Below are 27,292 nucleotides of genomic sequence, written 5' to 3'. Positions count from 1 at the left end.
CTAAGAGCAGACTGTAATGCAGGAGTACCAAAGCCTCCTGTTCCTGGTCTAGCCATTAGCAATCTCAAATAGCAACTTCCCTGGCTTCTGAGATCTCATCTTGGCACCGTAAGGGACAGAGACTCAAAGCTTGGGTTTGTTTTTAAAATAAATGCAGATATTCTCAGGGAGACCAATACTACCCCTAATATACCATTACATACCTTCAGAGCTTGGAAATATTCATGCATAATTCCTTTCCCCAGTTTAATTGTATTATGCTACAACTGTAATTTGGCAAGAGATACCCTTAAACCTTTCTGGTATAATCAATGATTTTGGTTACTTTGACAGATATGGAAGTAACTGCTTCCCAAGCTCTGGTTTTCCCACAGTGCCCTGGCTATGAATAAAGGCATTCATAGGGAGCTTTCCTTCTCTGTAGCCATAGTTGTAAACATTTGAACTTCTGTGTCTCCTCTTGGCATGCATGTATTCAGGGAGGGAATCTATCCAGATCTTTCATGGACCTTTTCCCCTTCTCCTTCTTTCCCGCCTCTCTCTTTCTGCCTTTCTTTTCTCTCTGTTCATACTTGGTGCATCAGGACTACTGAACAAGTGAAATTTCTCTGTTTTCTGTTGTAAGTACTCCTTTTTCTTTCTTTCTTGTTTCCATCTTGGTTTTCATTTTTGATTTTCTTTGTGTTAGCTTTTCCCTTCCCCTCCCAGACTCTGTTAGCTGCACGAATCTTCCTTCCCATTCTTTATTTGTTTTATTTAAATATTTAAATATTTGACTTTGCTCTCTGGCTTTCACCCCCTCTTCAAAGACACAATTTAATCTGACAACGTAGCTTTGCAAATGGCGACAGATGCGCTCACTGCTGTGGCATGCTCATTTTTTGCAACAGAGTTTTGCGGCATTAAAACATCTATGCCAGGCAGTGTGTGTTCGCTCCCAGGCATCCCTCTGATTATTTGAGCTCATCCTTTCTTCCCAAGTCAAGCATTCCCAGGTTGTCTGCACATGCAGGGTGATTTTTTGGGGGACAATGTGCCAGGGTCTGATTGCGGCACAAACAGAATTGCACATGCAGGACTAGTGCACATGCACATTGAAGCACAGAGAGCTGTGTGCAAATGCACATTGTTTCTATCCACTTTGCAGTTGCAAAGTGGGTTCTCAGCCATGCCAATTGATCATTGATTTACCATAGATTGAACTACATTGGTATTCAATGAAGAGGTTGCTTAATGGAACCTTGTAGGCAAATATGTATGCAGCTTTGAAGCAGTGTAGATCTCAGTCACAATCCATAACTGGGGAAATAATTATTGCCTTTGGGCTTTGTGGGCTTCTGAACACTTTGTTATGTCCTTGTTGGAAGCAAAGTGCAAAATCACTTCTACTGCTGGGCAATGTAAGGTGGCCATCTCAAACAGTACATTTTGGGTGTCATGAAAGGGCTGCAATCTTTTAATTACTTAATTGTTTGCATTTTTACTGCCAGGTTTAGGGAGATGTACTTGGCGGACTTTCTGCCCCATGTGCCAAAATAACTTAAGTGGCTTAGACTAATATATTTCTTGACTTGGGTGAGAGGTGGGCATGACTTGGAAAAGTTAGGTTTTGGACCACTGCTCCCAGAATCTTCCAGTTAGTGTCTGGACAGATTTTTATGGGGAGACATTCCCAGCTTGGGCATGAAACCCACTGGATGACTGTGGAAAGGTCATATACTCTCCCTCTCAGCCTCAGGGAATGGCAAACCTCTTCTGAACAAATCTTGCAAAGAAAACCCCATGGCCTTAGGATCCCCATAAGTCGGAAGTGGCTTGAAGGCACACAATGACAACAATGATGGTCATTCACAGGCAGAAGACAAGTGGGGTTGGCATCTCTTCCCTTCATTAAGGATGTTTCCTCAAGAAGAGGCTGTTCAGACAACAGACTCAAGGGCAGAGAAGGGCTTAGCATTGTGTGCCAGTTTGTTGAACTAGGACTCCAGAGGACCACTCAGCCATAAAAACCCACAGGGTGACCTTGAGCAAGTCACACTCTCTCAGCTTCAGGGAAAAGCAATGGTTAACTGCCTCTGAAGAAGTCTTGCCAAGAAGACCCTAGGATAGGGTTGCCATTAGTCTGACTTGAAGACACATAACCACAACTCTTTGGCACCTGGGATGTCCCTCTTGCCCCTTACCTATCTGCTGAAATTTGAGCTGCTCTTCTTTTTTGTGGTATAGAAACCCTCAGGTTCCAGATTTTCTGTTGAAGAAGTAATGCTCAGGAACACATCCACTTTGTTAACCGATGTATTTATTCCTGTTGCTCTTAGTTTTCAGCCTGAGCACTCTTGCTTGGAGAGAGAGTCCCTTCAGATCTATGGAGTTTGCTTTCGTGTCCTTGTTGCTTTGCACAACTTCTAGATTTCAAGATAGGCACCTTTAGTTATTTTTTGACATCTTTGCGAATGGGGATGTGGTCCCAGGTCGGGCCGCTCTGTGCGAGTGTTTTGTATCCTGAGATCTGAAAGGCAGCACAGCTTGTGTTAGATAAGAACAAATGATACACCAGCAAGGGGGAATATAGGGATAAAAGCTACCAACCGCAGAATGCTTGACTTTGCAATTGGCTGGCTTCTTCATGTTGGTTAATTTCATAAAGATGAAAGCTGTTTGCTGGAATAATTGTACCTTTCCTAGAAAGCTTGCTGATACTTGACCTGTAGCAGCAGGGAAGAGAGTTTTATCTGTTGCAGGTTAACCCTTAGATCTTAGAAGGCTTCTGCATTATTGAAACTAAATGAGAATCCAGCATGGCATGGAGTAGTTGGAACATGGAGTAAGACTTTTGTAGCCTCACCAGCATAGCCAATGGTGAGGAATCAGGATTGGCTGGTTTAAATCAGGTTGATTTAAACCTTGGTTTAAACCAAACAACTTTTAAAACAAAAACACTTCTTTTTTAAAACATTATGGTTTATTTACTAGGACAGCAGTGACTGAATTTAAACATTTTGTTGGCGGTTGTTCATTGTCAGGCCAATTTCCAATCTCAGTTGCTTCTTTTTTATTCTTTCTCACTTCATTTTATAGTGCAAGAAATGCCATTCAGAAACAATGAGGGAGAGGGCCTGAAATTACTTTGGGGACCCATCAAATAAAAACAGGATTTAAAACATAACTAATACAATAATAACAATAAATAGATGGATGAAACTAGAAAGATTCTAGAATGACAACTTCCAAATAAATAGGCAATCTCCAAAACCATTCTCTTCATCTCATTGCCAGCTTCCCCATCTCTGTCTGCATATACTTGCTCAATTCAAATATAATGCTGTCTCCTGTTTTAAATGAAACTGTTTCTCATATCCAAACTGGGAAAACTCTAGTTAGTTTGAATTACATGGGCAGGAATCATAACCTGTAATTTGATCATGGTTTGTTTAAATAAACCATGGTTTAAACTGACCATAGTCAGTGGTTGATTATCTGTTTTGAAAGTAACAACAACAAACTGTGGTTTATTTAAACCTGAGAGTGGATGCTCCCAATCTCCTCTTTACATCCACTTTGGAGGAGAGTGAGGGGTAGGGAACCATTTGTGCTTAAGGTATGAGTAAGCTCTGCCACAACAGTGGTTTAGTGTTACATCCCTATCAGGCCATTGACAGACTGTGCAAGTCTTGAAGCATGAGTGTGATAAGTGCGTATTACTGTGTGTGTATCGTACAGGTGGATATCCAGCTATACAGGACTGGATTACTCAGTGATGGCTTTGTTTTTTCCTTGCATAATGCGTACAAATGTGTCAGAGCATTGGCTGTTTTGGAGGAATAAAGGCTCTTGAGCACAGAATGCTGTTCTGCACACTTTCATCCCCTGCTTTGAGAAAGGACATGGCAGTGGCTTGCTTTCCTTGCTGAGTTTTTGAACCTGCCATGTGAGTGAAGTGGATGCCAATTCTGGACCTGCCCTTCATTATGCTTTAGCCTCCCTCTTTTTGCCTGTGCCCTTCCTTGCCCACCTACCCCATTCGTATCCCTACAAAATACAGATCATCTTGCACTGATTTGAATTCCTTCTGTTTCTGCAGGAGTGGCTGCAAAGTGAAGAAATACGAAACACAATCCCTGGTTTTGGATATTTGTTCTCAGGTAAGGGGTAAACCATGAACTGTCTGCCTTTTCCGGGAGAGATTGAGTCTCCCTTATCCAGAATTCCAAAATCAGAAATACTCCAACATTGGTCCAGATGGGACCCCTTTGCTTTCTGATGGTTCAGTGTACACAAAGTTTGTTTCATGCACAAAATTATTTAAAATATAATGTATAAAATTACCTTCAGGCTGTGTTTGAGGTGTATATGAAACGTAAATGAATTTCATGTTTAGACTTAGGTCTCTTCTCCAAGATATCCCATTATATATATGTTATTCCCATTTTGTATCTACGTCGTGAAAGCCGATCAGCGAAGAAAGCTGACAGGGAAGAGTCTCAGTTCTTCTGAAATGTAGTGCTGCAGATACTATGGACTGCCAAAAAGAAAAATAAATGGGTCCTAGAACAACAAATAGAGCCTGAGTGCTCAGTGGAAGCCAAAATGACTCGGCTGAAGCTATTCTGCTTTGGATGCATCATCATGATGGTGGGAAAGCTGGAAGGCAATAGGAAAAGAGGAAGGCTGCACTGCAGGTGGATTGACTCAAAAAGCCACAGCCCTGAGTTTGCAAGACTTGAGCCAATGTTTCATTTTTTCGTAGCACAGAAATGACTGACCACTCATTGTCTGGGAAAGAAAGCTCCCAGGATAATTTTAAAGCTGTCCTCCTCACTGGGTGGAAATGGACTGCTAACCCGATGAGCATGAGTTAAAGTGGCCCTGCCAAGTAGCCCATTGTTTTTAAACCCCCTTTTTACTGGGGTCACAGGAGAGATAGGGAAGGGTATGACAACCTTGCAGTGTAGCCCAGTAGTTTCCAGTGATGTGATCCAGTTATCTGGGGGTGCACTTGTCTTTGTTTCAAGGACATTGCAGTGGGGAAGGAGTGAATATAGCAGTGTTGCTGTTGTGTGCCTTCAGGTCATTTCTGACTTACGGTGACACTAAGGTGAACCTATCCTGGGGTTTTCTTGGCAAGAATTGTTCAGAGGAGGTTTGTCATTGTCTTCTCCTGAGGCTGAGAGCCCAAAGTCATCCAGTGAGTTTCATGACTGAACTGGGAATTGAACCATGGTCTCCGGAGTCATGTGACTTGAAGCCACACAACAACAACTCCAGAGTCATAGCCCGTATCAAACCACTATGCCATGCTGGAGACTAAGGAGAAATAGTTGCAGATCTCAGCCACAAAAGGAAAGTTTGAAGCCACATTTGTCCCCCTCTTTCTACCTTTGGTTACAGCTTGTTATAGCCTGCTGATCAGATTGATCAGGTTCCCACTGAATATTGTAGGAGTATTTAACCAAGGCCTGGATGCTGTTTTTTAACTGTCTCTTTGCTCATGCAGGAGGATGATGAAGCAGCCCTCATCTCAAAAATCCCAGACCTTTCCAATCGGGATGGGCACGCTACTGATGAAGAGAAGCTGGCTTCTACCTCCTCCATCCAGAAGCCAGCTGAGTCGGAGGCCAAAGGTGAGACTGAGGAAGACCTGGAGTACTTTGAATGTTCCAATGTTCCCGTGTCTGCCATAAATCATACGTTTTCATCCCCAGAAGAAGGTATGGAAGCATTTCTCTTTCACTCTCTCTCTCTCTCTATTTCATCATTCTGTTTTTCTCTCATGTCTTAAAGATATGGCTTAAGATAGTCAGCCTTCCAGTAGCAGCGGGTAGTCCCATGTCAGAGAGGGAGTCAACCCACTCCATGTTTTAATCCATGCTTTAAAGGCTTTCTCCAAGATGTTGGTCCCTATCCCTAAATTGGTTCAGCCTCTTGGATAGCTCCTTTAAAACTTTTCTAAGCCTGGGACAGATTCACTGCTGGAACAGATTCACATGGAAGCCATCAGCCAACACTGCAGTCTTCCTCAATCTTGCAGAGAAGGTGAACTACAAATCCCATCATAGGCAGCAAGTGTAACTGACACACTGGGGGTCCCAAGGATGAGGAAGGCTGTAGAAGGCCAATAACCATTTGACCTTACCCCAATATTCCTGAAAGACTTGTGTCCCAGCCTGTGGCCAGTGCCTTGTCATATTGACCAAAATAAGGAGAGATGGAGGACAGATCCTTTGGGGTTTTTGACACTGGATGCTGCTAATTATGAATGCATGAAAGCCCAGTAATCCTCAGAACCATAGCTTATGTGTCACAGCCTTACTGGACATTGCAGCAAGCATACATACCAGAATTCAGGGACCTTGGAAACTACAAAAATATCCATGATACCTAACAGCCTTGGAGGTTGGCATGGAAGTTCAGACACACTCACAGCAGCATCTAAAGCTGCAATCTATGCTGTGATATTTATCTATGGTGATATTAATGTGTGTGCCTTCAAGTCATCTGTCGACTGATGTCAACCACATGAATTTCATACGATTTTCTTAGGCAAGGGATCCTCAGAGGATCCTTCCCCTGAAATATAGCCCACAGCACCTGGAATTTGTTGTTGATCTTCCATCCAAGTACTAACCAGGGTGACTGCTTAGCTTCCAAGATCAGGCAAGATCTGGTGCCTTTAGTGTATTTAGGCCATGATCCAACCATACACATGTTCTGTTACTTTAAACTAAAGCTGTGTCCAAACGTGGACATATCATGGCAATGAAGTAGCCCACTATATTGTGATACTTTATACCAGAGGCAAGCATCCCTCACAACTGGCTAGGGAGATGTAGTCCAACAACATCTGAAGGACCAGAGTGAGTTTCCTATATATGCATTGCACCAGTTAGTAGGCAAAGGGTGGGAGGATAGAAAGGGAGGTGGCTAACTGTAACAGTAGAGTATGTAATTGCAGCTCCTTTGAGAATAACATGACAGTAAATGGGAGAGCAACTCTGGGTCCATTTTGCATTGGGTAAAAGCATGCACTGTCTGACCTAAAGCAAACCAGTGACAAGAAGATGCCTAAAATTAATGTCAGCACATGCACACTCTTTCTAGTGTTCTTCCTGCTTGTAGTCTAAACTTTAGTTACCCTGCTTAACATATCCAGGATTGTTTGCAACATGTAGTTTTTCTTGGGCAGACAGATCGATGTAGGGAAGAGTTTCCTGGAAGCAGAAGCAGTTGTGGAACTGCTTGAAGCAGAGAAATAAAGGGTTGCAGGAGAAGCCTCCCTCCTCCATGGCTGAGTCCACAAACAGATTGCAAGGCATTCCAAGGCAAATTCTCCATCCTTTGCTTGAAACTGGAGAGGGTCTTTATTTGCCCAAGCGATAAGAATAGAAAAGGATACGTGAAACTCTTTCATTTCAGCCAGCTTTGGCTAGCAGGAGGCTCACATTCTTGTCATTCTGAGGGAAGACAAAACAGCTGTTACTCAGTCCTGTTTGTAGATATTGCAGGGTCTGACATCCCCTTCCACAGAGAATCCACCTCAAGAAAGCAGAAATCAGCTTTATTTTTCTCCTCTTCTTCCTCCTCCTCTTGCAAAGTACTTACAACAAAGAGAGCAGCACCCTTTACTGCACCCGGACGTAAAAACACACCCTTTGTTTTGCTCTCAAACACACTCTGAAGTTATGGGGAGCGTTTTTGTTCTTTTTTGCTCTCCCTTAGGCCATTTTAAGTTACTTTGGCTGCATCTGCACTGCAAAAATAATGCACTCTGACACCACTTTAATGGTTGTGGCTCCGTGCTACAGAATCCTGGGATTCATAGTTTGTTGTGACGCCAGAGGTCTCTGACAGAGAAGGCTAGGTTGCTCACCAAACTACAAATCCCAGAATTCCAGAGCATGGAGCTGTGGCAGTTAAAATGGTGTCAAACTGCATTAATTCTGTAGTGCAGATGCAGCCTGTGTCACTTCCTGTCCTCCAGTGTGAACATAAATGGCCTGGGGAGATGGAATGAAAAACATAGGAGAAATGCTTTCAGGGTCCCTCCACTGGACTCCAGAAGATCCTAATAGCCTCACTACAGTTCCCCATCCTGAGTTCAAGTCTGTTTGCGACACCCCATAGTGAAGATGCTCAAAACAGAAATGAGGCAGCTGCTTCTTTATTCCAGTTACCTCTCTCCTGGGTCTCCAGCTGTAATCCACTTGTGTCTTTGCGTTTTAGGTTTTGAGAAGGATCCATCATGCAGTCTGGCAGAGAAGAACAACACCAACAATATAGTGGTAAGCGGAAATGTAACTTCACTCCTCCAGGAAGGAAAACTGAAGCAAATACATCCATATGGGCTTTTTAGGCTGCCATCTATCTATCTATCTATCTATCTATCTATCTATCTATCTATCTATCTATATGAGAGATTATATATTGTGTCTCCAATCCAGCTGGGACTAGAGTCCAAAAGGTAACATTTCCAAGCTCTGAACAAGAACACAGAATAAACCTTTAAATGGGGCTTCTTAAGTTTTAAGCTGTTTATCTCCACCGTTGTCAGAACTTTGCTGATGGAAAGGTTGGTCTGACTGATGGTGGCCTGATGGGCACCTGCCTCTCATTTGCAAAATGTTGACATAATTACTCACCTCCAGGCTTAAAATAAGCACTGTGCAAGATGAACCGCATTTAACAAGGCCCTCTGCTGGCAGTTCTGCTGAGCCTCTGCACTTGGCTGGAACAGCAAGGCTCAGATGGACCACAAGGATGTCCATCTGTCAGCAAGCAGAGTGACCAGATAGCCTCCTTTTCCAGGACATTGCATCCTTCTATCCGGGAGGAATTCCAAAATGTCCTCTAGCATGAGCATGACTAAGAAGCATGAACTGACTATTTATAAAGGTTTTCAGCTTTTATTTTGTAATCCTACATTTTTCTTGAATGTTCTACATTTTGCGATGCTTTGCCATCCCTTGCAGTTAGGACATCGGGTCACTCTGGTTTGCAGATTTCAGAAACAAAAACAAGGGATGGCACTTATTGAAGGGCCAGAAAGCTCCTCCTGTGTGAACATTAAGGAGGCGGTCCCAAATCCTCTACTCCCAATCCTTAAATACTTTCAATGCTTTCAGGTATCGGTCAAATCATAGCGTTCATGGTTATGACGCAGCTCAGCATGACTTCTGCAATACCCCCTTTATATGTTGTTTTGAGCCCTTGGGATGGGCATAACCAGTTTAGGAAAAATCTAATAGTATTCTTGTTTGACTCAATCCATAGGGCAATTCTGAACTGTGTGCTTTGGAGAAGGCACCCGGAACGATGCCAGGTGCCATAATTGGAGGTGCTGAAAGCCCCTTGGATGCCATTTGCCTCAGTGAATCTGATAAGACAGCTGTTCTGACTCTGATCAGAGAAGAGGTAAGAGGCTGGCCAGCCCATTGGGGCTTATAACCTGATTCTGTCAGGCTATCAACAGTTTCAGGGATTTTTAATAGTCTTGGGAGGATTGGGTTGTGGAACCACACACAGCCAGAAGGTAGAAAAATCACTCTTTTGGATCACAGCTCCCTGAACCGTTCCCTGGCGTTGATGGCTGGGGGATTCTTAGAGCCCTAATCCAAAAAAGTAACTTTTGAAAGTTCTGCAGAACCAGATGCATTACAGAATATTTCTTTGGTGATGAGAAAATTAAGTGGGTCCTAGGCCAGTTTTATTGGTCCCAATATGGTGAGATTCGGAAGCTTTTCTTTAAAATATATGTCAAAGTTTAGTGGGCATCAACAGCAATGTTATGGGCTCCTGACACGCTACCATATTAATGCAGTTTGATACCACTTTAACTGTTATGGTTCCATCCTATGGAATCCTACGATTTGTAGGGTTTTAAATTGTTTTAACTTGCTTGCATTGAGGTACGCTGCCCTGTGTACTGATAGCCAGTGTGATATCGTGGTTTGAATGTTGGGCTACAATTCAGGGTTCGATTCCCTGCTCAAGCACAAAAATCCGCTGGGAGACCTTGGGCAAGTCACACTGTCTCAACCTCAGAAGATGGCAATGGCAAACCCCCTCTGAAGAGATATGCCAAGAAAACCCTATGATAGGTCCACCTTGGGGTTGCCATAAGTCAAAAATGACTATATAATTTCCATATAGGGGAGCATTGAAATAGCCTAGTAAATAAATAAAGATTTTATTAATCAATAAAATGGTTTCGTTTTATGCCTTCTAGATCATTTCTAAAGAGATTGAAGCCAATGAGTGGAAGCGGAAATATGAAGGAAGCCGGCAAGAGGTCCTGGAAATGAGGTAGCCAAGTGAAACCTGCCACCTCTAACATGACAACTGTAAACTTGTGCAGCAGATATGCATGCAATCTTCTTGAATCACATTGGGATGCATTTCAAGACAAAGATGTCTGCAAGACAAGCAGTATCAAATGTGTCTGTTAAGGATATAAGGGGCATACGGAGGGATTGTTTCAACGTAGAAAGAAATAACCATCCCTGGTTTTTTTCCATTCTAGGAAAATTGTGGCTGAATATGAGAAGACCATCGCCCAGATGATTGGTAAGCCATTAGCAAACAGCAGCTGTCCAGTGGTGAGTGACTTTGTGGGTTAAAAAGAAAAGAAGGCCAACTATTTGGTTGCCTGTCCTCCAGAAAACACTGAGAGCTTGTCATTTGTTTGGTATCTTTGCATTTCATTGTGATGCACCTGTTCTCTCTTCTGGTCCAGATTACAAAAGTGGACCAGAAATGGAACAATAAGAGGGACAGGGAGGATAGGTAGCCCTACCTTGTTGCTATTGTTGAAGGCCTTTTGTTTCTGTCCAGTTCAGTCATTTTTAAAATAGAGTCAGCCCAGTGGCTGAAACAAATATGCCCAGTTCCACATTTTAAAATAGGAGTGGCTGGATGCACATAGTTTTAAAAATACACAGAAAAAAACACTTTGTTTAGTGTAAACATGTTGGATAAATGATCTGAAATGCAGAAATAAATGTGTTGCTATTGCTGTGTGCCTCCAAGTCATTTCTGACATGAGCTGGAATTCAAACACCGATCCCCAGATTCTTAGTCCAATGCGCAAACCACTACCCCATGCTGGCTCACAAATTTAGGAAAAACGATTTATCTAAGATGTGCACAAATTTCACTGTGGGAAGAACGGACAAAGTCTCACCACCAGATACAAAGCTAGGGCAGAAATAAAATTCAGGCTGGATTGGGAGAAACTCTGTAGAATCAAAACAGAGAGATTTTTCCCATTCCTAGAAAGGGTGGAGACTGAGAACAGGATTGTCCAAGACTTGCAGGTGGTACAAAATCGTTTGAGGAGCTCGGGGCTTCTGTTTTGGATTTTTTATCACTGTGTTATCCCATGATCTTGGAGTCAGACATGGATAGGGAGAAGACCCCTGGCTGCTACTAGAGGGTTTTCCATTCCAGCCAGGCTTAAACATTCTTCTTTTACCTTTGAATTCACAGAGGATGAACAGCGGACCAACATGGCATCCCAGAAGAGTCTCCAGCAACTCACAATGGAGAAGGAGCAGGCGCTGTCCGACCTGAATTCAGTGGAGAGGTCCCTCTCCGACCTGTTCAGGAGATATGAGAATTTGAAAGGAGTCCTGGAAGGTTTTAAGAAGGTCATCTGTCTATTTTAAAAGGCCTTTTCTTCCTCTACCCAGCTTACTATACACTCTTGGTCCAGAATGGCTGTATTAGAAACACTATAAAGCAAGAGTAAAGAAACTACCATAGTTACACATGCTGAGCACATGAGTGGGGAATATAGACAGAGCCTCTTGTTTCAGATTCAATCATTGGCATCTCCTGCTAGGAAGGTCAGGTAGCAAGTAACAGAAAACATCCCTTGCTAGAGTCTAAATGAGATGTCATTGTGTTTTGCCATCTCTTGTGACACTTTCAAGACTTAACAAATTATTATCGGAATAAAGCTTTGTGGACTGTGTGCCTGTTTGATGGAATGGACTGCAGTCCACAGAAACTTAGATAAATGTGTTAGTCTTTAAGGTAAAGGTGGGAATCATGTGGTCATCCATATTGTTCCTTTCAGCATTCCTCATGCTTTAAGGTGACACTATGCATTTAAAATTATTATTTTACTTTCCCATTTCTCAAAAGCAACCCAAAGGTCCATTCCTTGTGGGTCTTGCTCACATTCAGTCTGAACTGAAGAATAATTCTGGGGACTGCAATACGCACCTATTAGAGGTTTTTGGTTTTGGTAAACCTCTGGGAGACTTTTCCAAAATTGGTTCAGGAGGCACTCTTAGAAGCTCTCATCCCAGTGTCCTCTCAAATAGATGCCTTTTCCGTCTTTTATTATTAAATGCTTCTGTTCTGCCAACTTCTGTCTTCTAGAATGAAGAAGCCTTGAAGAAATGTGCCCAGGATTATCTCAATCGGGTCAAGCAAGAGGAACAGCGGTACCAGGCCTTGAAAATCCATGCCGAAGAGAAATTAGACAAGTAAGATATCTCTAGGCACTCAGAGGCCTTGCACTCGCACTTGCTCTTTTCTGCTCTTGCAGTTAGTGCTAAGCCATGATTTAATACAACATGCAAATACTCCCAGAGACACAGAAGGAAAGCAACTCAGATGCCTTCTCTGCAACTACATTTTCTAATATAAGCTGATGTTTAAGAAGCAATGGTGCAAAGGAAGTCAAAATATCTCAACATCCACAAGGGGAGGGATCTGTATTGCTGATGTGAGATCCTGGGGCTGAAACTCCTCAGCTCCAAACTGGGGGATCATTCTTCTGCTAAGCAGGTAAATTTATTATAGTGCAGCAAATCATGTCATTTAAAAATACTGTATACCTGTCTTTCTCTTTGTGTGTCTCTTGCCACTCCAATGTAGAGCCAATGAAGAAATTGCTCAGGTACGTAACAAGGCCAAAGCTGAGAGCGCAGCTCTGCATGCCGGGCTCCGAAAAGAACAAATGAAAGTGGAATCACTGGAGAGAGCACTTCAGCAAAAGGTACAGCAGTGATAATTTCAAAGCAGCCGCAATGTAAGGCATAACATCCCTGAAAATAATATATATATATGTATATATATACACACACACACACACACACACACACACACACACACACCATCAACAAAACACTCATATATTAAGATTTTCCTTCTTACTCTTTGCTACTACTTCTTTTGTTTTAGAATCAGGAAATAGAAGAGCTGACTAAGATCTGCGATGAGCTGATTGCCAAGTTGGGAAAGACTGACTGATCCATTCCGTCCGGAGCACCATGCTTGGCTGCTTCCCGTCATCTATCTGCATCTTCAAGCAAGCGCCTTGCCTTATTTTCCACAAATAATCTCTCCCTCCTCCCAGCAGCAGAGAGAAAAGCACATGCCCCTTGCTTCTGTTTCAGCCGCCTGCAAGAACCAGGCCCAGAGGTTCTCCTCTGTCCTTAATTTTCATCATCGTACTGCTCCAAATCATTCCCCAGCTCCATTTATGCTCCCTGCTATTTGCAGGCAGTCCTGACTGTATGGTCCCAACTGGTACTGAGAAGGCTATGTCTCAATGTGGCTGCTGTATTTGCTGCAACGCAACTGAGAAACAGCCGCTCGGCTCTGTTGAGTCTCCAGCCCACAAAAAGGCACTGCTGTTGTTGATAATGCCTGCAGTTTGATGTCAGGAAGGGTTCTGTATGAGATGTGGCTTACCTGAGCTGATGCGTCACTGTCTTGAGGTTGCAGTCCACACAGCAAAGGGACACATCGGCTAAACTATATCTGAAACCACAAGAAAGTGCAACCAGCACAAACACATTTGTGCAACAACCGGATCCGCCCTAAGGTAGATCGCACGTAGAGCCCCTGATTAACATTTATTTTGAATCCTAGGAGAGTTAGGTAATAGCCATGGCCCCCATCACACCACGCAGTTACAGCACTGTGATTCCACTTTAACTGCCATGGTTGCATCGGCTGGACTCTTAGAGTTTGTCCTTTGGAGAGGCCTTAGAGCTCTCTGGCTAAGACTTGTCTTCAGTTGCTGGAATACTCTGGTCTGACCCTAGAGTACTCTGGCCTCAAATCCCCCCAAATTCCCCCTTTACTTGCTCTCTTTTTGCTGTGGGTTTTCGACTCTTCCAGTGAACAACAGGCAGCTGCTTTCCCACATGGTTCCTGTGCATTGCCTGGTGCCCAGCCATGCCATTGATGCTGGGCACTTGATCTCAGAGGGACTTGTGCCCACAGTGGCAGCACTGGGCAGCTTGCACTGTGTCCATAAGTAAAGGCAGACATTGTTGTTGCTGCAAAGAGAGCCAAAAACCCACCGCAAATGATTAGTTATTTAAATGCAGGTTAGGAGAGGGAGCCCTGAATCAGGTGCAGGCATCCGATTTGGAGTCTTGGCCTAAACAGGATGTAGAGGTAATTTGGGGTAATTTGTCCATGTAGACAAATCCTGAGAATTCCAAATGTCCTTCCCTTACTCTGCAAATCCCAGGATTTCATAGGGATGAAGTCATGGCAGTTGAAGTGGAATCATAGCACTATAATTGTACATTGTGAACAGGCCCCATGATTGGCCATATCGAAAGGAAGTGCCTGTCTTCATCTTTGTAAACATACGTGACCGTCTTACAGCACCTTGAAGTCAGGTTTTGAGTCTTCTCCGGTTGAGATTTCTAAATGCCCCTTTCTTATTCTAACAATACCATAATAAATCATTTAGCCTTCAAGGTGCCAAGCAGCTCTTTATATTTGTGGTGGTGGACCAACATGGTTTCCCTGCTGGCATTTGTCTCTCAGTTAATGCACTTCAATGAGGACAATTTCTCTTCCTGAGGAGGGTGCATGCTTCCCTGAATGCAGGGTCTTCCAAGGTAAATAGGAGGAGCCCTTAGACATTCAGAAAGATGCAAAAAAAAATTATCCCCCTGTTAACACAATCTAAAATGTTGTCACTTCTTTGGAAGCTGGCTGATGGAATCAGGAGTATAAACCTCTGTATAGTTAGCATCCTTGGCAACTTTCCGTCCGCACCAACTTCTGGGAAAATTTCAGGCTTAAAAATAAAGAAAATCCGTCCCACAAGTAGGATAATTTAAAATGATGTCTGATTCCTTTCTGGATTAGATGGTATGATGGTTGTATAAAGGATGAAGGTGTAACTGCCAGACATTTATCTTCTAAATGTCCCATCCTAAACGTCCTTTTGCATTTTCTTCATGTCTGCCTCCACTGATAAATCACTGAAGCACTTTGATTTCTCCGCCAGGGTCAAGCATCAAGGGCTATGGAGTTTTACAGTCTCCCTAGGTCTTTCTTGTATTATGCTGACATTGAGTTGTTGCATTCTTTGGCTGTGTCCAGGTATATATATGTAACCAGTTTGCTTAACAGGGAGTTCTCCCTCTGCCTACAGATTTGAGACTTGTCTTGATCAGGTGCTGTTGGCACATGTTGCATTCTTCCCATAAGCCGGAATGAAACAGATCCTCCAAAGCCATAGGTCTATGCTTTTTGATGGCATTTATTGGGGATGTTCACATGCTGCTATTCTGCCTGTGGTAAATTTCACATGCACTCCATTTCAGAATCCGGGAATCCCGAGAAACCCAACTACGTGCGGTTTGTTTTCTCTTTCTTTTCCAAATGAGATTCTAGCCCTTGTAGTTTGGCGAGATGCTTCTGAAGAAGGGCAGGCTGCCTCTCTGAATTTTCCAGCCAGATCTTTTCATGTCGCCCATCCCATGGCTTCCAGGCACATGCTGAGGGCTCAATGTATGGAGAGGGCTGGCTCTTCATCAGATCAAAAATGCAAACACCTTTCCTTCCAAGGTGAAAGAGCAGGCCTGTCCAGAGAAGCAGCTCTCTGGAACGTCTTCTGTTTATTCAGGTGTTGTATATGCCTCGGGTGGAACGCCTCTGTCAAATGTTCTGCTTTCTCCCACACCTCTTATCCTGGCTGCCAAGCTGCGCCTTGTCAGTGCTTGGAGAAGTTACTTTTAAAAAACTCTTAGCTCCCAGAACTCAGCCGACATGCTGACTGGGAGGTTCTGGGAGTTATGTTGAAAATAATTAACTTCTGCAAGCTCTGTTCCTTGCCAGCGATTGTGAAACGGAGTCCTCTTCATGCTGAGGTTTTCATGCCAAAAGGTGGGCACGTTTTTTCCTGTCCCTGGATTGTGATGAGAAGGTGCAAAAGATGGCACTTCGAGTGCTCTCTTCCACCAGATCTCATGTTCATCTGGAAATAGTTTGGCAGGAAAAGGGGCTGAGTATAAGAGGAGGTCTTTCTCCATCCCAGGCACATGGCAGATTCCTATCAGCGCAATACCAGATAAACCAGTCATTCCCATGACATGGTTACAGCCTTACCCTACACCAGGGGTACGGGAACGGTGGTCTACAGGCCACGTGTGATCCCTTGGGGCATTTTTGCAAACCCCAGGCTTCCCTCAGAAGATGCTTCTTCAAAAGCCATTGCACCATTTTTTAAAAATGCCCCCCTAATGGAAAACCATCACTTCTGGGATGGCATTTCCCCTTTATTTAGCTTTCCCCTTTTTCAGAGACCTTACTCAGAGACCTTACTCAGAAGTGACTTCCAGTTATTTAATAATAATAATAATAATAATAAATTTTATTTCTACCCCGCCCTTCCAAGAAATGATCAGGGCGGCTTACAAAGTTATAAAAACGTTACAATACAGGTTAAAAATTCAATAAGCAATTAAAACCATTATTACAAAGACAGGAACAGGAAACGATAAGATAAAAAATACATATATCAGGGGCAGAAGAAAAATGCAAAACGTTCATCGATCCAGGGTCAGAAAGGAAAAAGGGGGCAGGAAAAACAGACAAACAAATTAAGGTGGGAAGGCCAGCCGGAATAGATATGTTTTCAGCTGTTTTTTAAAAACATCTAATGAGGCGGCGGAGCGAAGCTCTGCAGGGAGCTTATTCCAAAGTAAAGGGGCAGCAGTAGTAAAAGCCCTCTGTGAGGTCCGAGTAAGATTAGACCTAGGGACCTCCAACAATTTAGTCCCAGATGTTCTGAGTGTGCGGGGTGGATTATGTGGGGAGAGGCGGTCCTCCAAGTACCCTGGGCCCAAGCCATTTAGGGCTTTATAGGTCAAAACCAACACCTTGTATTGAGCTCGGAAGCGAATAGGCAACCAGTGAAGATCTTTTAAGATAGGTGTTATATGGTCCGACCTGGAGCTACCAGCGACCAATCTGGCTGCCATATTCTGCACTAATTGCAGCTTCCGAGTTTGGTACAAGGGTTGCCCCATGTAGAGCGCGTTGCAGAAATCCAATCGAGAGGTTACCAAAGCATGTACAACAGATTCTAGGTCCTTTCGGTCCAGGTAGGGACGCAGCTGGCGTATCAGCCGAAGCTGATAACAGGCACTCCTATTTAACCAAGTTCTGCTTCATTCTGAAGGTGAAGGCTGGCTTCAGAAAATTGAATTGGCATTGCTGCAGATTCTGGCAATAACTGTACGACCGGGGTCTATGGTGAAGAATAAAGGGTTTTGAAGGCTTCCTTCCCTGTCCTATTGTGGAATTGGTCGTGGGTGCTGTAAAGCAATGATCCTGCATGTCACTTTGGCTGGTTACCATGACTGAACTCGCTTTCAGTAACTACAACACACTGCATATGTGTTGGATTACAACTCCCATTATTCCCCTCATTCTGCCTGTTTAAGTTCCAACACGTCCAGAAGGTGCCATGGTCAGGCTTTCTTGACCCTACAGGAAAGGGGACTTGTGATCTGAATGCCATCCATCTTCCAATGTGTATTTTTTTTTTGCTGGGTATTCGGTGGTAGCACTTCCATCTGTGGGTGTGTACTCCCGCAAGCGCACTGTGCCATATGCTCCCTCGTTTTGTGTGCCTCTCAAGCATGCCACTGAAATGTGGGTGAAGACGATTCCTAAGGAATGACATTATTAACTATAATATGGTTATTATAGTTTGTGCAGATATTGGAATATATATATATGTATAAATATATATAAATATATATATATATATATAATGTGTATATATAATGGTTATAGTTCTATATAGTGGGTGGTGTGTGTGCGCGTGTGGTTTAAATCTGTAGAATTGTTGCACCTCATAGCAGTCTGGAGTAGCAGAAGGCCATGCTGGCCAGACTAGCTGCTGGTTTCATCCTTATAATTTTATCCTTATAGGGCTATTGCTTCTGCCTGTCTATAATCTTTGCAAGACAATTGGAAAAAGAACTACTAGCTACTCCTGATAGTGGGTTTAAAGGCAGCGTGTATCTGCAGTAGCATATGGCAAACTGTGCCTTGTTTTTATTGTGCATGTGCCATGTGCATCACCTCGAAGGCTGGCGGTTTGATGCAGCAAAGATGCCATTTCTAGCACAGTCATGCACACAAGGTTTGCTGCTGGGTTATCCCATGGGATGCTACCTCTTTTTGAGCTGCAAAGGTACCTTGAAATGGTTTCTGCCATTTAGTTCTCGTGCGAGCAGAAAATGCAGGCAGATGCAACCTAATTTCTGTAATGTGTAATGTGCAGGCCTATCATCCTCTCCCCATTGGACAAATGAATATTCATAGCAAAGTAAAGAGGCCACTATCTGTGCCTTTGAACACAAAAGCCGGGGCTTTTTAGGATTTGGAAACATAGGGATTGAAGCCCACACAATACTAATGTACTGATGAAATGTTAAATTATTTTTGTGTCCACTGTAAATTCGTTTGCTTTGTTATGCATTAACTGCATCTTGGTGATGCATTACTTGTATTTTTAAAATATCACTAAAAATGCGCACAGACACACACATTGCACTAATGTATAATGTTGTCATTCAACCCATTAACATCGGTGATGATAAAATGAAAAAGCAATTAAAAATAAACTTCTGAAACTACTCTGAAATTGTTGTTAAAACAATAACGAATTATGGGGAACAAATTGATTTGGGGTGAATTAATTCCAGGCTGTGGTTTTAATGTCGCAATGTGGAATTGGGCCTTTAATGTTGGGACAGGGCACGATGTACACTTTGGACTTAACCCCAGATTAAACCTAGTCAATGCAATGCCTAGCAAATTTACCTGGCTCAATGACATTGTTGCTCAGTGACTTCTCTGGGTTTGGTCCAGACCAAAAAAAAAATTCAGATCCATTGGACTTTTTCTTGATATCAGACCAATGTCTGGTAAATAGATTTCGAGCCTTATCACATGAGAAGAGAAAGTGGAAATGAAGAATAATGCTTTCCTTTGTCCTTACCGCATGATGTTGTAGCACTTCAGTTTGCTTCCTATAGAAGACATTTGTAAAAGCGCATCTTTTAATAATAATAATATTAAAATTTATTTATATCCTGACTCTCTGTGCAACACAACCAGAGCATCTTTTGTCAAACAGATTTGTCCTTCTAAACAAAAGAGGTGCTTTTACAACCCTCTCCTACCGGAAGAACTGAAGCGCTACAAAACCATGCAGTAAGGCACAAAGAAAGCCACTACTCTCTGGCTTGGTTTCCACTTTCTTTTCTCGTGGCATAAGGTCCTGTAGATTAGAGGAACATTCCCTCGTCCTCAATGTTGGATGACAAATCACATCAACTATTACCATTGGTATGCTGGTTAGGACCCATAGCATGTGCGGTCCAACAGTATCTGGAAGAGTAATGTTATCCACTCCTGCACCAGAACCAAAGTAACTCCAGACCCAAACATGAGCAATTTTGCTTATTGCTGGTTCCAAGCCTGCCTTTCTCTGCAGCCAACTCTTCTCAAGCCCCTTCCACAAAGGAGCCTGCCTATAAACCCACTGTTCTTGCTGTCTGCCAGTACAAAATGACCAACAACTCATCTGTTACTAAGGCATCCCACTAAATGTTCACCTTAACATGACTGTTATTTTGGTTCCCCTTGCCATTTGGCAAAGGTCCTCCAGCGTCTAGGCCAAGGTGCCAAGTGGATGGCCTTGCTTGGTACAGTGGGCACATGTAATCCTCCACCTTCACGCATTTGATATGTATGACAATTTCCTTTTTCTATGTCAGGTAAATATTTGTAAGAGCTATACTCCCACAAATGAGATTATTATAATGATTACTAATATATATATATTTTCCTCCATGTTCCATTGCCTGAATAAAAATAATGTGTTTCCAATTTGGCTATGATTATTATTTGTTCTTTATTTCAGGTCAAATTCAAGATAGGGCCAAGTTAGTCGGTAGATTCAGTATGTAGAGAGACCTTGTAGCACCTTTGAGACCAACTAAAGGAAGAAGTTGGCAGCATGAGCTTTCGTAGACTTTGGTCAAATGCATCTGAGGAAGGAGACTTAGGTCTACGAAAGCTCATGCTGCCAACTTCTTTCTTTAGTTAGTCTCAGAGTGCTACAAGGTCTCTACATACTTTATTTGAGGATTAGAGATGGAGGAGTTAAGTTCATCCCCCCCTTTTTTTTTTGGTTAGTGGCGAATGCGATCCCATTTCCCCACAAGATCCATTTTTCTCTAGTGTAGTCCTTTGTTGAATGGGACATTTCTACAGTAAAGCACACTACCATTCCTCAAAAGGAGAACAAGTCTTGTGAGCAACTGGGTTTGTTTGCTTGCTTTGCAATATATCCAGTCGTGTGATATCTTCCAATGTCTCTGTGATGCCTCTTTGCACTCTGCAAGACCCATGCTTTTACAACTATGTTGCACCACGATAGTACCATGTTAGGTCCTGATTTCCAAAAAGGAGAGAAGGAGTCACACATGAGCAGCAATGCTGGCATCCAAACAAGTTGTTTATTTAAATTAATAATTTGTCGTCACCCTTTCAAGTCATTTCCGACTTACGGTGGCACTAAAGCGACCCTATCCTGGGGTTTTCTTGGCAAGATTTGTTCAGAGGAGGTTGCCATTGCCTTCCATTGAGGCTGAGAGAGTGCAGGGTGACCAGATGTCCTAACCGCAAAGGAGGACAACACAAAATTAATAATAGCCCAATGTCAAGCCTATTAATGTTAATATTTCCCCTCCCTTCTGGAGCTATCCTTCCAGGGGAATGGAGGAGTAAGCAGCCTGAGTCCATAGCCACTTGAGGGCTCTGTTTAACAGAAAAAGCAAATGCAAGGCTTAACATGGGATGGAAACACAACATACATTTTGCTTCCAGGTGAGGTGGTTTATTGTGCAATTGCTGCTGGGCTTTGTGAAAAAGATCATCCTGGCTTCCATTGGTGCTGCTTGCTTTTTTTCCTTTGCGGGGAAACAAAATACTGAAGGGAAAGGTGGGATCCGCTGCATTATCACAATGGATGAGGAGCGCTAAGAGCCAGTCATCTGGAAGCATGCAGAGAAAGTACATTAAATTTGCAGGTAATCAAATGAGGGGCTGTATTTGATGGCAAATTTTCAGGCATTGAGAGCCAGTAGGTTAGTTCATTCGCTCATGTTACCATAATGCCATGTTACCAGAGAAGAGCTTTGTGGCAAAGATGGAGAGAAACTGTTCATTGCCACACCCACGAAAAATAAGAATATTCAAAATGCAAGGTTGCCACTTTCTTTACAGGCCCAGCTCCTATGTCTTTAACAAAACCTAGGAAGGAAAAAGAGCCAGCATGGTGTAGTGGTTTCAGCATTGGACTAGGACTCTGGAGACCAGGGTTCGAATCCCTGGTTCAACCATGGACACCCACCGGGTGACCTTTAGCAAGTCACACTCTCTCAGCCTCAGGTAATGGCAAAGCTTCTCTGAACAAATCTTGCTAAGAAAACCCCAGGATAGGTTTGCCTTGGAGTCGCCATAAGGTTTGCTTTGGGGTCACCATAAGTTGGAAAAGACTTGAAGGCACACAGCGACGGCAGCAGAGGTAGGAAAAGTTGCCCCGGCCCACAGAACCCTTATAGTAAAGCTGTTGCAAAGCAGGAGAGTTTCTGGTAGGGAAGCAAGCAGCCAGCTTTCCAGGCTCTATAAATAGTTTTGCAACAAGTTGTGTGATTTCTTCCCATTTGACTTGAGTCCGGGGCAGAAAAAATGTTTCAGAGCCAGTTGCGAGGCAGTCACAAGATGCCCTGAAAGATGCCCAAGGTTTGCTCAATGTGGAACTTAGGAGAAAGGAGAAGGAGACTTGTAGCTTTATGTTTTAGTCTGTTGAATTTTCCCAGGAGGGGGAAAAAAAGGACATGGTGGTTTCTTTCAGAGCCAGGCAAAATGGGGAAATGGAAATTCAGTCGAAGGGAACTGGAGCTGGAATCTTGTCATTGACCTTAAATGGAGCCATCAGTGCAAAACCTAAGCATCTAGTTAAAGTGGCCAGGTCTCAGGGCCTATAATCCCTGTCTCTAGTTTTCCTGAGTCCTTTCTAGATAGAAAAATATTATTATTATTATTATTATTAGTAGTAGTAGTAGTAGTAGTATCCCACTCCTTTCATGGAACTAGGTCTCAGAGCAGCTTCCCAATATTAAGCGAACAATACAATTGAAAACAGACCAGAGGTGCATTAAAAAGGAATTAAATGGAATGCCACTGCAAATTAAATGCATTGTGAAATTAAGCGCAATGTTAAAACATGGCTATTACAAGAATAAAATACGTTTTTAAAAAGATAAAAACTGTATAACACATTTTAAAATGGAACAAGATCCCAAACCAGGCAAACTAACAGTTGCTCCTTAATCTATTTGCAATCAGAATCCGATTGAGGAGTTTATCACACTAGGGCTAATTCCGGCATTAAAGAGGGATTAAAGCGCATTTCAAGCATCCTGCAAATAAAGTCAAAATGGTGAGTAGCTGCGCAGATGGTCATCACATGCAATTGCACAAATAAAGCGATCTCGGAAATGCATTGTCACTGAAATCCTGAAAGTAAAAAGATTCATGTTAATGCTTCTTTGTGACCACTTTAATGGCAGGTTTTGTGCTGCATCTACACTGCAAAACTAATGCGAATTGACAACTGCTTTAACCCTCACGGCTCCATTCTGCACAAGCCTGGGATCTGCAGTTTGCTGAGGTGCTGTTCTTATAGAGAAGGCTAACATGGCTCCCAAAACTACAGAACTGCACAGCATGGAGCCAGGGCAGTTAAAGTGGTGCCAAGGCGGATTATTTCTGCAGTGCAGACGCAGCCCAAGAGACTTAGGGCTGCTGCTTCTTCTTCTTTGCCTGATGGAGCTTGGCAAGCCTTTGCACCCTGCTGCCCTGGGGCTGTGGATGAGGGGCTTTGTGGTGCTTGGCTGCTTGGCCCTGCCCAGGGATCGCCCTGCCCATCCTCCTGCAGCGCCAGCCTCCTGGCTCCACTCTCCCCGGCAGATAGACAGCCATACATCCGGGGCTGGCTCCGGAGAAGGAGGAGGAGGGCAAGCGGAGCGAACCCGGAACGAAAGGCACCCAGCTGCTGCAGAGTCAGACCCCCAGCCAGCCATGCAGCAGAGCCCCGGTGAGTGAATGGTGGCACTGCAGCCCAAGGGGCATCTCTTGGGGGGGATGGCATGGAGGTGGCACTGCCCAGAGGGCAAGGGAGGGCCTCTTTAGAAGCAGAGAGTTGGAAGAGACCACAAGGGCCATGCAGTCTAGCCCCATTCTGCCATGCAGGAACTCCCCATCAAAGCATCCCTTGTGACAGATGGCCATCTAGCCTCTGCTTAAAAGAAGGAGACCCCATCACTTTCCAAGGGAGATTGTTCCACTGTTGAACAGCTCTTGCTCATAGAAGCATAGGATCCTAGAGTTGGAAGAGACTACAAGGGCCATCCAGTCCAACCCCTTCTGCCATGCAGGAACTCCCCATCAAAGCATCCCCTGTGACACATGGCCATCCAGCCTCTGTTTCAAGACCTCCACCACTTTCCAAGGCACCGTATTCCACATAATCTTGGGGGGGGGGGGATGATGGTATGGGCGGTGGTCAGTCGGAGAGGGCAAAGTCAAATATTGGGAGGATGATGGGCTGGGCTGGGCTGTGCACCTTCTGAGAGTTCAGGGTAGGCTCTTGGGAGGGAGGATGGGATGGATGGTATTCCACCTGAGAGAGCAGAGCAAGATCTTGGAGGGGATGATGGGATGGGTGGTGTGACTGCTGAGTGTGCAGTGTCAAATCTTAAGGGGGATGATGGGATGGGTGGTATGCTTCCCAACAGTGGCTAGAATCTTCTTTTGGGTGGGTAGAGAGAGGATGATGGGTGTTGCACCATGGAGAGCATAGAGTAGACCTTTTTGGAGGACAGGGGATGATGGGATGGGTGATGCACCACCAGAGAGAGCAAAGTAGCCTCTCTTCTACTCTCTTTTAACATGCAATGTTTTAATACTGCGATAATTTAATTTTGTTGTAATTCACCATTTCTGTATGCTTTTAATTGCACTGGTCTTTAATGTTGGGAGCCTCCCTGAGTCCCAGTTTTGGGAAAAGGGTAGTGTATTAATAGTAGTACTGTAGTACTAGTAGTAGTAGTAGTAGTAGTAGCAGAACAAGTTTTTAAAAATGAAATGAGTTCTCGTCCTCTTCTTTAGGGCCATTGATGCTCAAAAAGCCCTTGCAGCCTCCTGTTCTGTTTGGTGAGCTCTATCTCCTGTGACTCTTTTTGGTGTCTCTCTTCTGGCTTTGGAGGACCATCCTCTGTATCTGAAAGAGCTGTTCTGCCTTTGTCCAGCGACAGGCCCAAAATAGAACTGTTGCACCTTGAAACTTGCCAGGTTTCTTTTTTTAATCTGGCTCTTGCATTTGTATTTCATTCTTCTTTGGAGGAACTCGGGGGCAGAACGCACAGGCCTGGTTTATCTTTGGCTAGATTAGGCCGAGAGAAAGCAGCCAGCGACTGCTTCAAGGTTGTCCAAGGTTGAGTTAATGGAGGGATTTGAACTCTGCTCATCTCGAGGCAGCCTTTGGTTGCTGCCACATTTTGGCTACACGCAGACTGCAGAAATGACCCACTTTGACACCGCTTTTAACTGCCACAGTGCCATGCTATGGAATTCTGGGAATGGTCGTTGGTTGCGGCACCTTTGGACTTCATAGCATGGAGTCACAGCGGTTAAAGCTGTGTCAAACTGGATCATTTTTGCAATCTGGATGCAACCATTGAAGCACTGCTTTTTCTGCAAACGGCACAAAGTGGAATTACACATGGTGCAATATTCTCCAGCAGTGTTCTTCCTCCTGGCAAAGGTCCTCCATTTATTCACAAGTAAATCCCTTTGAACAGAAGTTCCCAGCAGTTAATAAGTAAAAAGGAAAGATGGCACCATCTCAGCCACCCATTTGGATAATTTCGGGTTTTGGAATACACGTCTGAATATATAAAGTGGTGCTAGATGCAGATAGTGGTAGAGTCTGGTTCTGGTCCAGAATGGCGATGGAAAAGCCGTGGGGATGGTCCAGCCTAGAGATAGACCTTGGTTCTGGTCCAACGTTGCTCCTCTTAAGGTTCAGATGTCTGACTGGGTCGTGCCCAAGGCAGGTGATATAGAGTAGCCCTTTGTAAATGTTCTGCCTTGGGTACCACATCCCTCGGGAGAGCATTTCATGGCTTTCCTCCTGCCCTGACGTTTTTCTGAACTTAGATGTTGTGAAAGGGTTACACTGGCCTTCACACAAGCTGCTGATGAATGGAGAAGGTGGTAGCAACTATCTTGTTGGTTGCTGCACATGTTGGCCACCCAAGAGTGAGATGTGATTTAGACTCTTTTGCAAGAGCAGCTCGCATATGGGTCTTTCCAGGGAGCAATTGCAAAATCCTCTAGGCAGATGGAGAAAAGGAGGTGTGCAAATGCAAAGCACCGGCTGTAGAAAAGAGGTTACCCATTCCTCTTGTCTCTTAGTTCAATAGAAGAGTGCTAAAAGTGATCTGCCACTGTCCTGTTATGTTCCTTAGCCAGAGTAATTATTTATATTCCTGATTGACTGTTTCCCACCTACATTTATAAAACATAAATGAGTTATGCCGTTAGATACTTTCCTCTGAATACAGGTTAAGTATTCACAGTGTCAGAGGGCCAGCACCATGTAGTGGTTTGAGCATAATACTGAAAGTCTCCATCCTTCCAATGCCAATGTTGCTAAAATTAACAAACAAACAAAACTTTTGGAAAGACAGATGATGAGAAGAAAAGAGAGGGTTGGATAGGCATATAAAGACTTTGTAAAAAGGAACTTCGCTTTCAGTGGCTTTAACTGAGGTCTGCCTGGATTTTGATTTGGAAGGCACTCAGTCAAGTCTGTTGTTCCCAGGTCTTTTGCATCAGTGATCCGCATCCCGTTGTCTCTGTTCCTGTTTTAAAGAAGGGGTTTGTATGCATATGTATGTGCCTTCCTTCTGTACACTATCAAAATCGGCACATGATTTATGAACACACAGAGAGGAAGCTGTGTACGTTAGTAGAGACTCACCGAAGAAGCTGGCAGCCTTTCCAAGAGATGAAGGTCTGAAAAAGAGGATTTGTTTAGCATATAGGACAGCCTTTGCCAATCTTGTGCCCTCCGAGTAGATAAAACTACAGCTCCCATCATCCTCAGGTAGTTCAATGCATCACCAGGCTGACAAAGGCTGGACTTGATCATTCCTTCTGCACTTGGAGGATTGAATGGCTCAAACGGCACACAAAACTTTTGGACATAGACTGAAGTCTACGAAAGCTCATGCTGCCAATGTCTTTCTTTCAGTGAGTCTCAAAGGTGCTACAAGATCTCTCTACGTACCGATTCTACAGACTAACACTGCTATATCTTTGAATTTCGAGAGCATGTTTGTGTGAGCATGTTTGGCCTGGAGAGTTGCACATGCAATCTTCTGGCAGAGTGTGTGCATGTGCAAAAGAGGGAGCGGGATTTGTGGTTCTCTCTGTGTGAGCACATACATGCAGCAATGTTTCAGGAAAGGGAAGTAGAATTTGCAAATGCAGGGATATCACAATGTTCTCAACCACCGTCTCCAAAGCTCGTCCCAGGATGGATGGCCTATTAATAATATTAGTTATGGTGCCTCAGCAGCTGTGTTGTTCCTCTGAAACGAATTGAGGATCTATTAATTTTAGTCCGCTTATTATTTTAAACCATTAGGGATTTCTTCCACTATACAACAATTTCCTTGCTCAGCCCCAGCAATGGCCAGTAAGCCCTTCAAAACTGGTGTTAAGCAAGCAAATAGTGCCTTTACAGAAACAATGTAGTGCAAGAGTAAAACCAAAGTTAAATCATCTTTAAATGTACTAAAGGTTTAAAATGAACTCTTTCGCTATGTCAAGCTGTGGATGGTCGAATCTGTGGATACAGAGGTCCAGCTGCACA

General features: G+C 43.6%; 2 protein-coding genes across 4 annotated transcripts in view; both read left to right on the top strand.

The window, feature by feature from the left end:
• The window catches only part of TACC1 (transforming acidic coiled-coil containing protein 1), a 43,359-nt gene extending 23,190 nt beyond the window's left edge, over positions 1-20,169 (top strand). The window contains exons 4-14 of one of the 3 annotated variants that reach the window (XM_089538689.1): positions 585-620; positions 4,082-4,142; positions 5,495-5,708; positions 8,221-8,279; positions 9,268-9,408; positions 10,223-10,299; positions 10,517-10,560; positions 11,482-11,642; positions 12,382-12,488; positions 12,883-13,003; positions 13,189-20,169. In XM_089538689.1, coding sequence (XP_089394815.1) covers positions 585-620; positions 4,082-4,142; positions 5,495-5,708; positions 8,221-8,279; positions 9,268-9,408; positions 10,223-10,299; positions 10,517-10,560; positions 11,482-11,642; positions 12,382-12,488; positions 12,883-13,003; positions 13,189-13,257 — 1,090 coding nt within the window. In that variant the 3' untranslated portion in view covers positions 13,258-20,169. The remainder of the gene's footprint in view (positions 1-584; positions 621-4,081; positions 4,143-5,494; positions 5,709-8,220; positions 8,280-9,267; positions 9,409-10,222; positions 10,300-10,516; positions 10,561-11,481; positions 11,643-12,381; positions 12,489-12,882; positions 13,004-13,188) is intronic. The other 2 variants (XM_089538688.1, XM_089538687.1) reach the window with 2 other exon arrangements.
• Positions 20,170-23,359: 3,190 nt separating this feature from the next.
• The window catches only part of PLEKHA2 (pleckstrin homology domain containing A2), a 41,516-nt gene continuing 37,583 nt past the window's right edge, over positions 23,360-27,292 (top strand). The window contains exon 1 of the mRNA XM_089537957.1: positions 23,360-23,446. The gene's annotated coding sequence lies outside the window, so the exon portion shown is untranslated. The remainder of the gene's footprint in view (positions 23,447-27,292) is intronic.

Source organism: Sceloporus occidentalis, unplaced genomic scaffold (genome assembly GCF_023333645.1).
Source record: "Sceloporus occidentalis isolate IW3139 unplaced genomic scaffold, rSceOcc1.0.p SCAF_9, whole genome shotgun sequence".
NCBI classification, from domain to species: Eukaryota; Metazoa; Chordata; class Lepidosauria; order Squamata; family Phrynosomatidae; genus Sceloporus; species Sceloporus occidentalis.
This window is presented reverse-complemented; position numbering and strand designations above follow the sequence as displayed.